The sequence below is a fragment of the Quercus robur genome, chromosome 2 (genome assembly GCF_932294415.1).
Source record: "Quercus robur chromosome 2, dhQueRobu3.1, whole genome shotgun sequence".
NCBI classification, from domain to species: domain Eukaryota; kingdom Viridiplantae; phylum Streptophyta; class Magnoliopsida; order Fagales; family Fagaceae; genus Quercus; species Quercus robur.
In genome coordinates, this window is record NC_065535.1 from 37,340,882 (window position 1) to 37,354,374 (window position 13,493).

At 35.3% G+C, this 13,493-nt stretch overlaps 2 protein-coding genes across 2 annotated transcripts in view; both read left to right on the forward strand.

The window, feature by feature from the left end:
- The window catches only part of LOC126713577 (glucuronoxylan 4-O-methyltransferase 3), a 76,261-nt gene that overhangs the window by 46,239 nt on the left and 16,529 nt on the right, over positions 1–13,493 (forward strand). The gene's annotated exons all lie outside the window — the stretch shown is intronic.
- LOC126713573 (DEAD-box ATP-dependent RNA helicase 39-like) lies at positions 393–12,804 on the forward strand. Its single transcript, XM_050413344.1, has 9 exons — positions 393–1,003; positions 1,735–1,830; positions 1,916–2,104; positions 2,286–2,426; positions 3,536–3,676; positions 5,474–5,616; positions 10,086–10,215; positions 10,318–10,366; positions 12,048–12,804. Exons 1-9 carry the CDS (start codon positions 464–466, stop codon positions 12,689–12,691), a joined length of 2,073 nt encoding a protein of 690 aa, XP_050269301.1. The 5' UTR covers positions 393–463; the 3' UTR covers positions 12,692–12,804.

Here is a 13,493-nt window from a genome sequence, read left to right on the forward strand (position 1 = left end):
GATGAGATGTAAGGTAAGTAAAAGTCTATAAACGTTAGGTGAAATACTTAATAAAAAACCATGTAATGGGTTAAGAACTAGTGAAAAAGAGAACCTAGAACCCTATTATTTATGTGAAACAAACTAAGATGTGTCAATTGAGTAACAAAATACAAACCTTTAAAAAAAAATTTGTTATAGAGTATATAATTCGAAGTTGCAGTGCAATTTCTTTATCACTTTGATATGTTATTGAAAAGCTTCTTATTTAGCCCAAAAAAAAAAAGGCTTCTAAAAAAAATGGTAAGTTATTGTTAAAAAAAAAAAAAAAAAAAAAAAAAAAAACCACCAAAAACTGGGTCAAAATATATATATATATATATATATATATATATATATATAAAAATCAGTTCGTCAATCCATCCATTTCATAGTTGATAAAGAAACAAGCAGCGAGGGTGCTGCAAGAGAAAGAAAACACAAAATGGGAGGAAGTGTAACAGCAGCAAGAAGAAGCCTTCTCACTCTTTCACTGTCTTCCCCAAACCTCTTCACTCTCTCTCGCCTTTCTTCCTCGGCCAAACGCTTCCCACTTCTCAAACTCTCAAAACCCACTAGGGTTTTACAAGGGTTTAGGCCTCTATGTACCACCACCACCACCACCACCACCGAACCTGACCAAATCAAGCACTCCATGCTTCTGGAGCGTCTGAGGTTTAGACACCTCAAAGACTCTGCCTCCAAACCCCCGCTAACTACAACAACTTCAAAGCCACTGAATGCTGTCCAGACTGAAACTGAAGATGGGTTTAAGAACAAGAACAAGAAGAAGAAAGTGGTTGAGCGTTTTGAGGAGTTGGGTCTTACTGAGGAGGTTATGGGGGTTGTGAAGGAGATGGGTATTGAAGTTCCTACTGAGATTCAGTGTATTGGTGTCCCTGCTGTCTTGGAAGGGAAAAGTGTGGTTTTGGGTTCTCACACTGGCTCTGGTAAAACTTTCGCTTACATGCTTCCCCTTGTTCAGGTACCTACTCCTTCTTCTTCATTTTTCTTTTTAGTTTCAAACTTTTGCATCTTTTTTAACCAAGTTTTATCTTTATTTACTTTTTGCCTTGTGGGTCAATTAAAAATAGGCTTTGGGCTTGCTTTCAATTATGTTGTGTTGTAGACTTCCGCTCAATTTGTGACTCTTGCTTTCTACAATTTGAGTCAAGGTGGAGATTGTTAGAAATTGTTTCAAATTCCTAATTTGACTTAGTTTGGGCTTTCTTGGTTTGGAATGAAAGTCTATTCCTTGTTAAACAACTAATAGCACCTTTTGGAATTTGAGACAAACAACAATGTTGCTTGTTGTTTGTCTAAACTATTATTATTAATAATGTTTATTTTCGTGTGGGTAGATGGAAGTTTGGGGGCTGGTGTTTGTTGTATGTGTTGTAATTTTGCATCAACATTGTTAAAATGGAATCTTTTGAGTACATGTTTGATACATTTGAGTGGTTCAATTGCTAAAATGTGTGTTGCTGAGTGATGTGAAACCGTTTCTTTGACGTTCACCTCACAACATCTAATATGTATTGGGTGGATCAAAAATTTTCCAATCTGGAACCAGTATGAACTTTTTTAGGCAATCCACTTCTCTGTTTACTTATATGTTCACCACATTTGAAAACGCTCAATATAATCCCTGCAACAATAACCAATGTTCTGTCAGAATTAATAAGATAAATGCTATCAAATTTTTTGTTTTTGTAGTTGCTGAGACAGGATGAGGCATTGTGTGGTATGCTAATGAGGCCGAGGCGTCCTCGAGCTGTAGTGCTATGCCCCACAAGGGAGTTGTCTGAGCAGGTACCTCTGTTCTTTCTTTAGGATTTGAAGATAACTTTGCCATGTTGACTTACACTGTGCAGTTAAAGTTAGGTTGGTTTTATAGGTATTTCGTGTTGCAAAGTCTATCAGTCATCATGCACGGTTCCGTTCTACCATGGTAAGCGGTGGTGGCAGGGTAAGACCCCAGGAGGATTCTTTAAATAACCCAATCGATATGGTAGTTGGGACCCCTGGCAGGGTTCTTCAACATATTGAGGAGGGCAACATAGTTTATGGTGATATCAAATATGTGGTGAGTATCACACTCAATAAAATTCTGCAGTTTTGTTTATAGGAAATTTCCTACCTTTTGGATGTGCACTATTTATTGTGTGTTTCTATCAATGTTAAGACGTGTAAGAAAACTGCAAACTCTATTGTATTCTCATTTTAATAAGGTGGTTCACTTAATGATGGTGGTAATCCTTTAGTAGGTGTTGGATGAGGCTGACACCATGTTTGATCGTGGCTTTGGACCTGACATTCGGAAGTTTCTTGGCCCATTAAAAAATCGTGCATCAAAACCTGGTGGTGAAGGATTTCAAACTGTTTTGGTCACTGCAACAATGACAAGGGTATGGTGATATGCGTTATTATCTTACTAAAAATGAAATTGTTTATATACTTCATAAATATCATTTTTTTTTCTAGCATGTAAAAATAAACCTAGTTTAATTCTCAAAGAAATCTTGATGGGGTTAATCTGTATATCTTGAGTGCTAATTCTAGACTAGCAAGGTTAGAACAGAAAGCAAAATAATCTTTTAAAAAAAAAAAAAAAAAAAATCCTTCTTTCAAATTAATATTTTATTTCCGTTCTTGTCTATGATTATGTTTCATAATACTTGGATTTTTCATATGAATGGCAGTGGGATTGATTATTTTACATGCATGTGGTGTCCGAATGAAGCTGCACTGTAATAATTTACTTAATACATAATATCTGACCTGCCATCTCCTCTTATAATTGTTTGGTAACATAATTAGGGGATTACTTTTTTATGATAAGTAAGAAGAAAATATTATTAATAAAGGAATAGCATGAAAAAACAAAGAGTTCACGGTAGTGAACAAGCAGCCACTAAGCTATTCTAATAGATGAAAGGAAATCCATAAGGGTAAAACAATTTGAGAGACCCCAACACCGAGACCAATCAAAGAGGGTCCGTTGGCATAAATCTAATAACTGAACCACAGTTTTCCTAATAAATCTAATTAGGGGATTACACAGTAAGGGTTGCTTTATTTTGCGAATTCGTTTTGGTTTTATTTATTTTTTATTTAGGGGATGGGAGTAGGAGTGGAGGTGGGGCAGGTGTTTTGGGATATTACGAGATCATTCCTTGTTTAGGCTTTCTTTGGGAGATATGATTTTTTTTTTTTTTGGTTTTTCCTGGAATTCAACAGTTGTTTCTAATATAAAATATTTGGCTACTCTATCCCCTACCTGATATTTGAAAATTGGAGGATGTAGAGGTCTGAAATAATGTTGGAAGGCCACGTTGCCATTGCTCTGTTCATGTGAAGATCTTTAGAAATGCACAAAACCTTGAGACTTACAGTACAATTCCTGGCTTTAAAGGATAACACTGTTGTATCATAGTTGAGGTTAGCAGATGGTCCTAATGGTCTTTCTTCTACACAGATTCTGTCTTTAAAAAAACTTGATTTTTGACATTTGCAGGCAGTGCAAAATCTGGTCGATGAGGAGTTTCAAGGCATTGTACATTTGCGTACATCAACACTGCATAAGAAAGTTGCATCTGCTCGACATGATTTCATCAAACTCTCAGGTTCTGAAAACAAGCTGGAAGCATTATTACAGGTAGACTTCTGTAGTAGTTTGCTCTATTTTTCTGTTTATCAACAAACAGTAATGGTTATATGTACGAACAATTAATTAACAAAGTTTAGTCCCAAAACCTTAAGGTCAGCTCTGGATCCTCAATAGATTAATTAGGGTCGGCAACATGTATTCTTCCCCTTCATTCTATCCTATCTGAACAATTAATTAAAAAAGCTTAGTCCCCATCATTCTTCCCCTTTATATTATTAATTAACATGTCCTTTACTAGTACTTCTAATGTTATTTCAGGTCTACTAATTAGTAGTACTAGTATTTTAGCAAAAAATTTAGTAATAGTAGCATTAACATTGTACTTCTGTGTGAAATGATCTTATCAAAAGCATGTTTTGGTTATATTTCAATGTGCTACTTATATATGTTGCTTAATGATGGTATTTGTGAATTTGGATTCCTTACTTTTATATTTTTCTATCTCATTTGAAGAACGTAGTTTAGCCTCTAAATAAAAGACCTAAGTTCTCTTGTTGTGGAGAAACATTTCCCTCCTAATAGTATGGCTGTGGCATGCTTGTAGTTAAATTGTAAACTATAGAAATTTAGGTTAGAGAATTAAGAAGAAGGGGAAAATAAAGGGAGAGAGCTACAGTGAAGAAAATAAGGTTTAGGCTTTAATCTGTCAGCTATATTTATATTAGGGTTTATAACATAATTACACAAGTACCCTTATTAATATGCTAATAGAACAAGTAACCAGAAAATAACTCTTTAACACTTATCAAAAAAATGAATAATAATAATTAAATATGGGGAGACCATTGATCTTTTACTTATGCACTGCCTTATAGCTAGAGAGTTGTGGAACTTGGTGTTTTCTTTATTCGGGGTGCAGTGGGTGATGCCAAGTGGGGTTGTCGATCTTTTAGCTAGCTGGTCACATAAATTCAATAGGCACAGAGCTGCAGCAATTTGGGCCATGATCCCTCTTTGCCTTGTGTGGGGTATTTGGAGAGAAAGGAATGCTTGTACTTTTGATGGAGATGAGAGATCAATTCATGACTTGAAGCAGCTGTTTCTCCAGACTCTCGGGTGGACAATTCTTCGGGCCTTTTTATTTTTGATTCTTTGGCTGATTTGATTGATTTTTGTAATTTTCAAGAACTTTAGTTTTTTTGTTGTGTCCTTAGCACACTGCCTGTGTGCTTTGGTTTTTTGTGTTACTTTCCTTTTTAATTAATGAAGTATTACCTATTTATCAAAAATAATTATGGCTATGGCACACAACATTTTCACCTTTGGACATTTTAGCTTACACGAAAAGCCATGAAAATGATCAATAAAATTACACATAGAAAAGAAAAGGGATATGAAGATGGGAAATAATCACATGCAAATGCAAAATATAACATCAATGGCCGAAGTAATGTCACCTATCCAACTTGACACTGCGTGTTTGGTTGCAAGAATTGAAGTAAACATTGAGTGCTACCCAAAGCACCAGTATAAACAATCTTGGGATTATCTGTCAGAAACTTATTCTTCCTTGAAGTTGGGTTCATAAGCTCCCTGCCTCTAGCATTTGATTTTATTGTTCTGGTCTATGTTTGCTGGCTTGGGTGCTTGTGACAGCCTTAACCTTTTCACAATGAATTTAATAGTCTATGTAGCCTATAGCTCTGGTTCTTCCAATCATGGTCTCATTAACCATTTTATACACAACAATCAAATTTTTGGTGTAGAACAGCTATGCTTGAATTACTTGGCAAAGTTAATTCACCAAGCAAAATTTTTGTTGGTTATGTGGTGATGAAAAGCCAGGTTCTGGGGCCAAGTTTATCGAAGGGAAACAGGGTGATGGTATTCTGTAACACATTAAATTCTAGCCGTGCTGTGGATCACTTTCTGGGTGAAAATCAGATTTCTACAGTGAATTACCATGGCGAGGTGCCTGCTGAACAAAGGTGATATGATACAACATATTTATTCATAATCCTCCCATCTCTTCCAGTAGGCTCCCAAAATTTCTTTATATTTGCAATTTACTGACTACATTTCTGTGGCAAGTAGTTGTATTTTCAACTGCCGCAAACATGGCTTTCATTTAGGAGGCTGCTGAACCGTGATGTTAGAGGTTCAAGTGAAAGAAATCATGTCATGTTCAAAATATATGTCATTACATATTTGTAGTCTGATTTTAGTTAAAATATGCATACTATTTTACGACTGTTTAATGAGTATTCTTGACACAGGAAAAAACCAAATTGATGCAACTCCAAAATTGAATGAAGAACAGGAAAAATAAAAATAGTCTAGAAATCAGCACCAAGCAAGGAAGTAAAACCTAGGAACCTGCACCTAGGTTTGCCAGAGTCTTCAGCACTAATCTATTGAAGGAAAACAATTAGGAAAAGAAAAGCTTTAATTAAATACATAAAGTAAATAAAATTAAACAAATCATAGACACTATGAAGTGGGTGATGGTACTCGTATCCGCTTTTGGCATGATAGGTGGATTGGTGAGAATTCTTTAAAAGATCGCTATCCTGCGCTTTATGCTTGTTCAGCGGTCAAGGATGCTTGCATCTCTGAGGTTTTGTGGGCTCCAGAAGGGGGTTCTGTTAGAGTGTGGAATTTAAGGTTTTATAGAGCGTTTGAAGATTGGGAGTTGGCTGCTTCTTACTCTCTTTTTCAGCTTATCCATCCTCGTATTCCTCGAGGTGATAGGAGAGATACTCTTCGCTGGGGGCTGAAAGGGGATGGGAAGTTCAACACCCAATCTTACTACCATGAGATTCGGGGTGCCTCGAATTCTTTATTTCCTTGGAAGGGTGTTTGGAAACCAAAGATTCCAAAGCGCGTGGCTTTTTTTCTGTGGACTGCTGCCCATGGTCGGATCCTCACTTTGGATAACCTAATGCTTAAGGGTCGTCCTCTAGCTAATTGGTGTTGTATGTGTTGCTCTGATGGAGAGTCGGTAGACCACCTTCTTCTTCATTGTCCTATTATACATTCCCTATGGGCTTTCATGCTTCAGGCTTTTGGTATTCATTGGGTTATGCCGGGTTCGGTGGCGGGTTTGTTATCTAGTTGGCATCAATGGCTTGGGAAGCATAATTCGGAAATTTGGAACTTGGTTCCAGGGTGCTTAATGTGGATTGTGTGGTTGGAGCGAAATTGTCGATCTTTTGAAGATAAAGAGAAAACGTTGGAGGAGTTAAAGATTTTATGCCAACGCAGTCTAATGGAGTGGTCTCAGTGCTGGGGTTTTACTGAGTGTTCTTCCCTCTCTGAGTTTATGCCTTCCCTTAGCTTAGTTTCCTGACTTCTCTCTTGCTATTGTGTTGTGTAGTGTTGTGCTGTGTTGCTGTTTTATTGCTGTTGTGTTGTGTTGTTGTTCATCATCATGAACATCTTGTACTTGTCTTTTCTTTTTTTTCCTCTTTATTATAAGTTTTCTAATTACCTATAAAAAAAAATACACTAATTAGCTTGATGATTATCATATCAGAGAACACCAAGCTACAATTATCCTTGATAAATCAAAGCAAATCCTAGACATTGATTGATGAGGCATTAGGAGTTAGGCCCAACTAATAGCAGCTCTCCATCCATAAGGCCACTGGTTGGCTTCTTTTGGCATCTAAAATTTCCAAAAATGGCATGACTATCAATCATTAGTCTATGTAATTGGGCCGTTTACTTATCAAAAAAAAAAAGTAGTCTATGTAATTGGGGGTCCTTATCTTGCGTCTGTACCAACTACTAGCTTAGATTGTGGGCATTAGGGTTTTCTTTTCCTCTTATTTTTGGCCTTCCTTTCTTTCTGTTATATGTTGTAAATTCTCATATCACAATTTTAAATTTTTTCTGAGTTGATGTTTCATTTGATTGGAAGTTTTATTTTTCACCAAGTATTGTCAAGGTATAGTAGTGTTTTTGCATAGAACTATATGATATTATTTGAGCTTGATATTCAGGACAAACTGTGTGAATTTGGTTAGTACTTAAATTTCCATGAATCAAGCCAGTTGTTTTGGTCACAAAGGATACAATATGCCTGTTAAAATTCAGATAGGATAATTTGGTGAGCAATTTTATTTGGGTAAAAATGTATGGAAGAAGCTCTGCCACACAAAGTCTTCAGTCTTCTTTTATTTTATTTGTCAAGATTCAAGGATTGAACTCTTTCCAACTTGTCGAGGCTCCAATGTGGTTTAGAGCCCTCTGAACATATTCAATATTCTAGATGGGGTAGATTGAAAATATAAGTTATCACGTGTAAGGAGGAACTTTTCATTCAACAAAATGAGGTTGGGTTGCCATTGTATACTTCCTGTGTACTTGGGTTCTCTTTTTCGTAAATTAAAAAAAAAAAAAGGAAAAAAGAAAAAAAAGACTCTTCATTCATGTTACATTTGATGGTAATTTGTATGTGTAGTTGAGTAAGCGTAAATGATTTTTATGTATGGAAATGACTTGTCATGTCTGGTTTTTTGTAGCTGGCTGTATCATGAGGATATTGGGGATCTTGGTGGTGCTTTATGTCTAGTATTGTGCGAGTAACACAACATTTATCTAGTTTTGAAGAGAAACTTTCCCCACACCCCCCCCCCCCCCTTTCTTTTAATAGGCTATTCTTTTATATTTATTTTGGTTGGCTATTTAAGATTCAAATGTTTCAATTATTTGTTTTTTAAGATTCTCATAAGAGTACAAGGTTATTCACGGCGTTATCGACTAAACACTGATTTTGGATTGGTGGTTGAGCTGGCTGGTTTCATCGAATGTTGAGTTGATGATGATAAGAATGAAGAGTTGGCTGGAGTGAACAGCAGATCTGGATGATTCTGTCGAGTGTCAGATTTACACAAGGGGGAGAGAGATGTTGGCTGAGGCTGACTGACAGGTGGTTGCAGAGTAGGAAGAAGAGAGATTGAATGTTGGACATGGGGATTGCTGACCAGTGTCAGATCTGGGTTTCAGCAATGAGATAGACAAATGACTGCATTAAGGGAAAAAAATGATGGAGAATGAAGAGAAGTGGAAGATGCAGTCAGGTTCTTCGGGTTAACTTTTAGGAAACATCCAACCAACAATTGGATATTTTTAGCCTCTGATAATTTTTTTTTTTTTTTTTTGAAGGAGATTGTTTGCCTGAAAGACCCACCACTGACTGATAATATTTTTGGAACTGGCCACATGTTGGGCTGGTCTATTTTGTTGAGTCCTTGGGGTTGTTGAACAGTCCTAGGATATTAAGGAGGATTTGGCTCACGTATATAAGTTGATGAAGTGGTGAAATGCTTTGAGAATATTGTCTCATACTCACTATGCCTGAAGGGGAAACTGTGATATGATAACTATGCTGTATAGGATTAGTATAGAATGTTGAGTTCTTAATAAGCAACATTTTCATAAAGTGAGTGTAGTGGAAATGAGAAAATTAAGATGGATCACTATGAATACTAATTGGAAATGAGGTCATCTATTCAAAGGTAGGTGGCTCCCATTGAGCAAAAGATGAGGGAGAGACAGAGAGTCATTTAAGATGCTTTGGGGATTAATTAATACATTAATGAAAAAATAGTGATTTATTCAAGATTATTGAGTGAAAAAAGGTATTCATTGATATTGAGGCAACAAAACGTATGATTATAGATATAGGATAGATTGATGGAAAAAAATTTTGAGTGTCTAATCCTGATTAGTTGATGAGGATTCATGGTCCATGCCAATTTAGTTGGGATTTATGCTTAGTTGAGTGGTTAATACTGACTGTGGGCTATGTAGCTCATGCTGTGTATGATAACGGAAGTAATAGTATGTGTACGGGTAAGAACAGCACACATACTACCATTTCCAATTCAGCCACCCTGGTTATTGTAGAATTTTTTTTTGGTTCAATATGAGGAGCTAACTTTTCTATTGATAAATAATGTAACTTTTTCAAAGATTAAAGAAACTAAAGTATACAGGAGGTATTCTATGGTTACAAGACAATTAACCTATCAAGTTACAATGGTAAAACATATCTAAAAGAGTTGGAACAAGAAAAAGATTTCAAAGCTAGAGTCCAATCAAACAAAGAATGAAAGAAAAACTATTTAAGCTCGAGAATAGACTGTTCATCCTTTAAAAATTCTAGAATTCCTTTCCCGCCAAGGACACCATGACAATATATATATATATATCTATTTATGGGTATGAAGACTTTGAACACTTGCTGGTAAAAGCCACAATGTGTATGCACAAAGCACTTATACATGTGCAAGCTTGAATACTAACTGAATTTAATCTAGACATTTATTGCTAATATTTATGTATTTTATGTTACAATTGCATTTTTGAGCCTGAATTAATTTGTGTATTCATATCAAAATATGGTACTGATACAGATATCCCTACATATTGTTTTTCCTCCGAAACCCAGGGTTGAAAACCTTAAAAGGTTTAAGAGTGATGATGGAGATTGCCCCTCACTGGTGTGCACAGATTTGGCTGCCAGGGGACTGGACTTGGATGTGGATCATGTTATCATGTTTGATTTTCCCTCAAACTCTGTAAGCATCGTATCTATGGCCTCATTCAGGTGTTCTTCTCTTTTAATTGTTTCTTTTCAATCCTGCATTTGGTGCTTTAATCCTACTTTTATTGTCTTTTAGATTGATTACCTTCATCGCACAGGAAGAACGGCCCGTATGGGTGCTAAAGGTGTGCAACAATTTTCTCCACATAATATGTTTTGTTTCTCTGCTATTTAAAGTAAAAAACTTCACACATTCTTATAAACTTACAGCAAAAAAACAAAAGAATTCCATACTCAAATTAATTTTTCCCACTAACTATGGTTAATCCTATGATGCAACCATGGAAGATTGAATTGTTACTGCTTTGCAAATCTGTCTATTCAAGAATTATTTTATAAAGCCCACATGTGAAGTCCAGTTTTAGTAAAAGTTGTGGTTTTAAAGGTCTAGTTACATGTATCTTAGGATTACAACAGTTTTTTAGTTGGGTTTTTATTTAATAAGTTATGGTCAATTTGTTGTCTAGGGAAAAACTGTAATTTCTGCAAATTAAGGTTATTTTGGTAATTTAGTTGAGTCTTGAATTTTGTAAGAGATCCTTAATATTTTAGGTTTTATTTTCTTTAAATCCAAAAGTCTTTTTATTAACTTTTTAGTTTACTAGTCAAACTAGGAGTGCTAATAGTACTAGTATAAGAAAGAGTCCATATATATATATATACTCAATAAACTCAAAGAAGAGAGAGTTGATTAATAAAAATATTGATTTTTTTAAGCATTGAGACATATTGCCCTTTGTATGATCTTTGACCCCTTCCTCTTCTCTTTTCCTTCTTCCTTACAACCCCAAATCAAGTCCTATCAAAACCCTATGTACTTTCTTCTACCAAATAGCTATCAAATAGCTCATCAAACCATTTTTTAATTCTCAACAGAATCTTGTATTCCTTACTTTAATAATTATAAAGTGCTTAGCCCATGGGAGTTTGATTAACAGTGAGGATTGTTGTACAGTATGCTTTGCAATGTGCAACTAATCTGAGTTTTTCCTATTTTATTAAAAAAAAAAAAAAAAAAAATTATAAAGTATAGATTCACATATTCTCCTAACCCTAAACCCATAACAAGCACATGTAGGTAAATTCTCTTTTTGTCCCAAGTGCAACCCTTATACTAACTTTACCATCTTTTTCCTTAGCCTATTGAAAGATTTCTTAACTATGGTTAACACTAACCCTTATACTAACTACACTACCTTTTTCATTCTTAGCTAACAGAAAAGGAGAGAGAGATTCTGTTCAGTAGGCTAAGGTGGAGGAAATTTTTTTTAAAGTTGGTTAAAGGGTAGAGGTAACCATAATTACAAAAGAGGAAATTAATTTGAGCAGAGGAAGTCAGTGTGAGAGAACATGGATTTATTTTTTGCCTTTATACAAACCTTAAAGAGGGATAATGTTATTTTGTAAAACTTCAAGAGAGTTGGCGTAATTTACTCTGTATTTTAAATGAGGCTAGATATAGCTTTGATGGTAGAAGGTTTAATTGATATTGCATTGAGTTGTAGAGCTCTCTCCAAATCTAAGAAGAGGGGAGAAATAAATAAAGAAAAGAGACAAATAGGGATGCATCTTAACTTATAGTCTGTTCAGAAAAAAAATGAATCTTGCTCAATTTTCAGCTTGTAAAGTTTTGTTTTTTTTAATCCGAATCCATTTACATCTGTGTTGTAATCTCTCTTCAGATGTACATTAAAACCGCTGTTTAAGTAAAGAAATTCTTAAAACGTGATGATTTATCAGTTCTGATGGTCGAGGCCAAAAGTACCTGATCAGGTTTTCAAATGACAAGTTATCTTTGTCTTACAGGGAAAGTGACAAGTTTGGTGGCTAAAAGGGACCTCGTATTGGCCACCCGAATAGAGGAGGCCTTGAGGAAGAATGAGAGCTTGGAGTCGCTTACTGTAGATAATGTTCGGAGGGACATTGCAAGGTCCCGAATAACTGAGCAGAATCGGACAAATGTTAAATCGGTTAAGATTTCAAATCAGAAAAATAAGATTACAAGGAAAGGTAAAGAGGAATCTACTCCGGCAAAATCTTCCAAGCGAGCAGTTCAGGTATCAAAGTCAGTAAAGTCATCATCCAGTGCAAATACCTCAAGAAAAGCACCTTCAACTTCAAGTGGGAAGAAGCCAACAGCCATCAAAAAGTCTAGGTCTGTCAAGTCTGCAGCTTCCAAACTTAGCTCGAAAAATAAGGTTACAAGGAAAGGTAAAGAGGCATCTACTCCGGCAAAATCTTCCAAGCGAGCAGTTCAGGTATCAAAGTCAGTAAAGTCATCATCCAGTGCAAATACCTCAAGAAAAGCACCTTCAACTTCAAGTGGGAAGAAGCCAACAGCCATCAAAAAGTCTAGGTCTGTCAAGTCTGCAGCTTCCAAACTTAGCGTTGTTGGGTTTAGGGGGCGTGCTTCTTGGTCGAATAAGAAAGAATCACTGAGGTCCAGTTGAATGAATGTACTTCAATTTTGCATTAACACTGTAATGTTTGAGTTTTTGCACATTCCTCTAATTTTTGGAATGGGCTAATTCTATAAGTTTTTGCCTTTCCTGGTTCCAACTTCTATCCATGTGCATATCTCTCGCTTTTTATTATTTTTATTCTTTAAAGTCTTACAATTCAGGGGATTTAATATCTAGTTCTCTTTATAAATAAAATAAAGACACCGATTATTTACGGTGTTTAATATCAATACAAAGAGGCATACATGGACACAATATATGTATATTTTACAGATGAGTTCGTTTGTCCTTGGTCTTTTTCGTTAGCTTTTAATTTATTTTAATTATGTATAATTTTTTAAAATCTCTCCTTTTTTTTTTTTTTTTTTTGATATACTATATTATAACCCACTCAAAAAAAAAAAAAAAAAAAAAAAAAACCCGACAATTGTTGCATTTCCCTTAGAAAGAATGCTACGATTCTTGCTGCCTTTTTTACGTATACAACCTTCACCTAACCTTATTAAATTTTAGGAATTCTATCCAAATCTACCACATATATTCGAAAAGAGTAAGTTTGATATTACAATTATTTCTATTATTTTGCCGCAACTTGTTCACTTAGCGACTTATGAGTGGTGAAGTTGTAGACTTGCATGGATCCACAAATTTTTTTTTTTCACCACTTACAACTCAACAGGTAAGCGAATTGTGACCAAAGTTACGAAAGTTATTGTGGCAGTGGACTTACTCATTTGAAAAACCAAAATCCATACCAAACACATCCATTTATCAGTTGGGTCAAAAGGAT

What these genes read in the sequence shown, in the direction of transcription:
- LOC126713573 (XM_050413344.1), top strand. Translation starts at nt 464, where the DNA reads ATGGGAGGAAGTGTAACAGCAGCAAGAAGAAGCCTTCTCACTCTTTCA. An exon ending in ATGGTGATATCAAATATGTG is followed by an intron (nt 2,105 to 2,285) that starts GTGAGTATCACA and finishes ATCCTTTAGTAG; the next exon opens with GTGTTGGATGAGGCTGACAC. An exon ending in TTGATTTTCCCTCAAACTCT is followed by an intron (nt 10,216 to 10,317) that starts GTAAGCATCGTA and finishes ATTGTCTTTTAG; the next exon opens with ATTGATTACCTTCATCGCAC.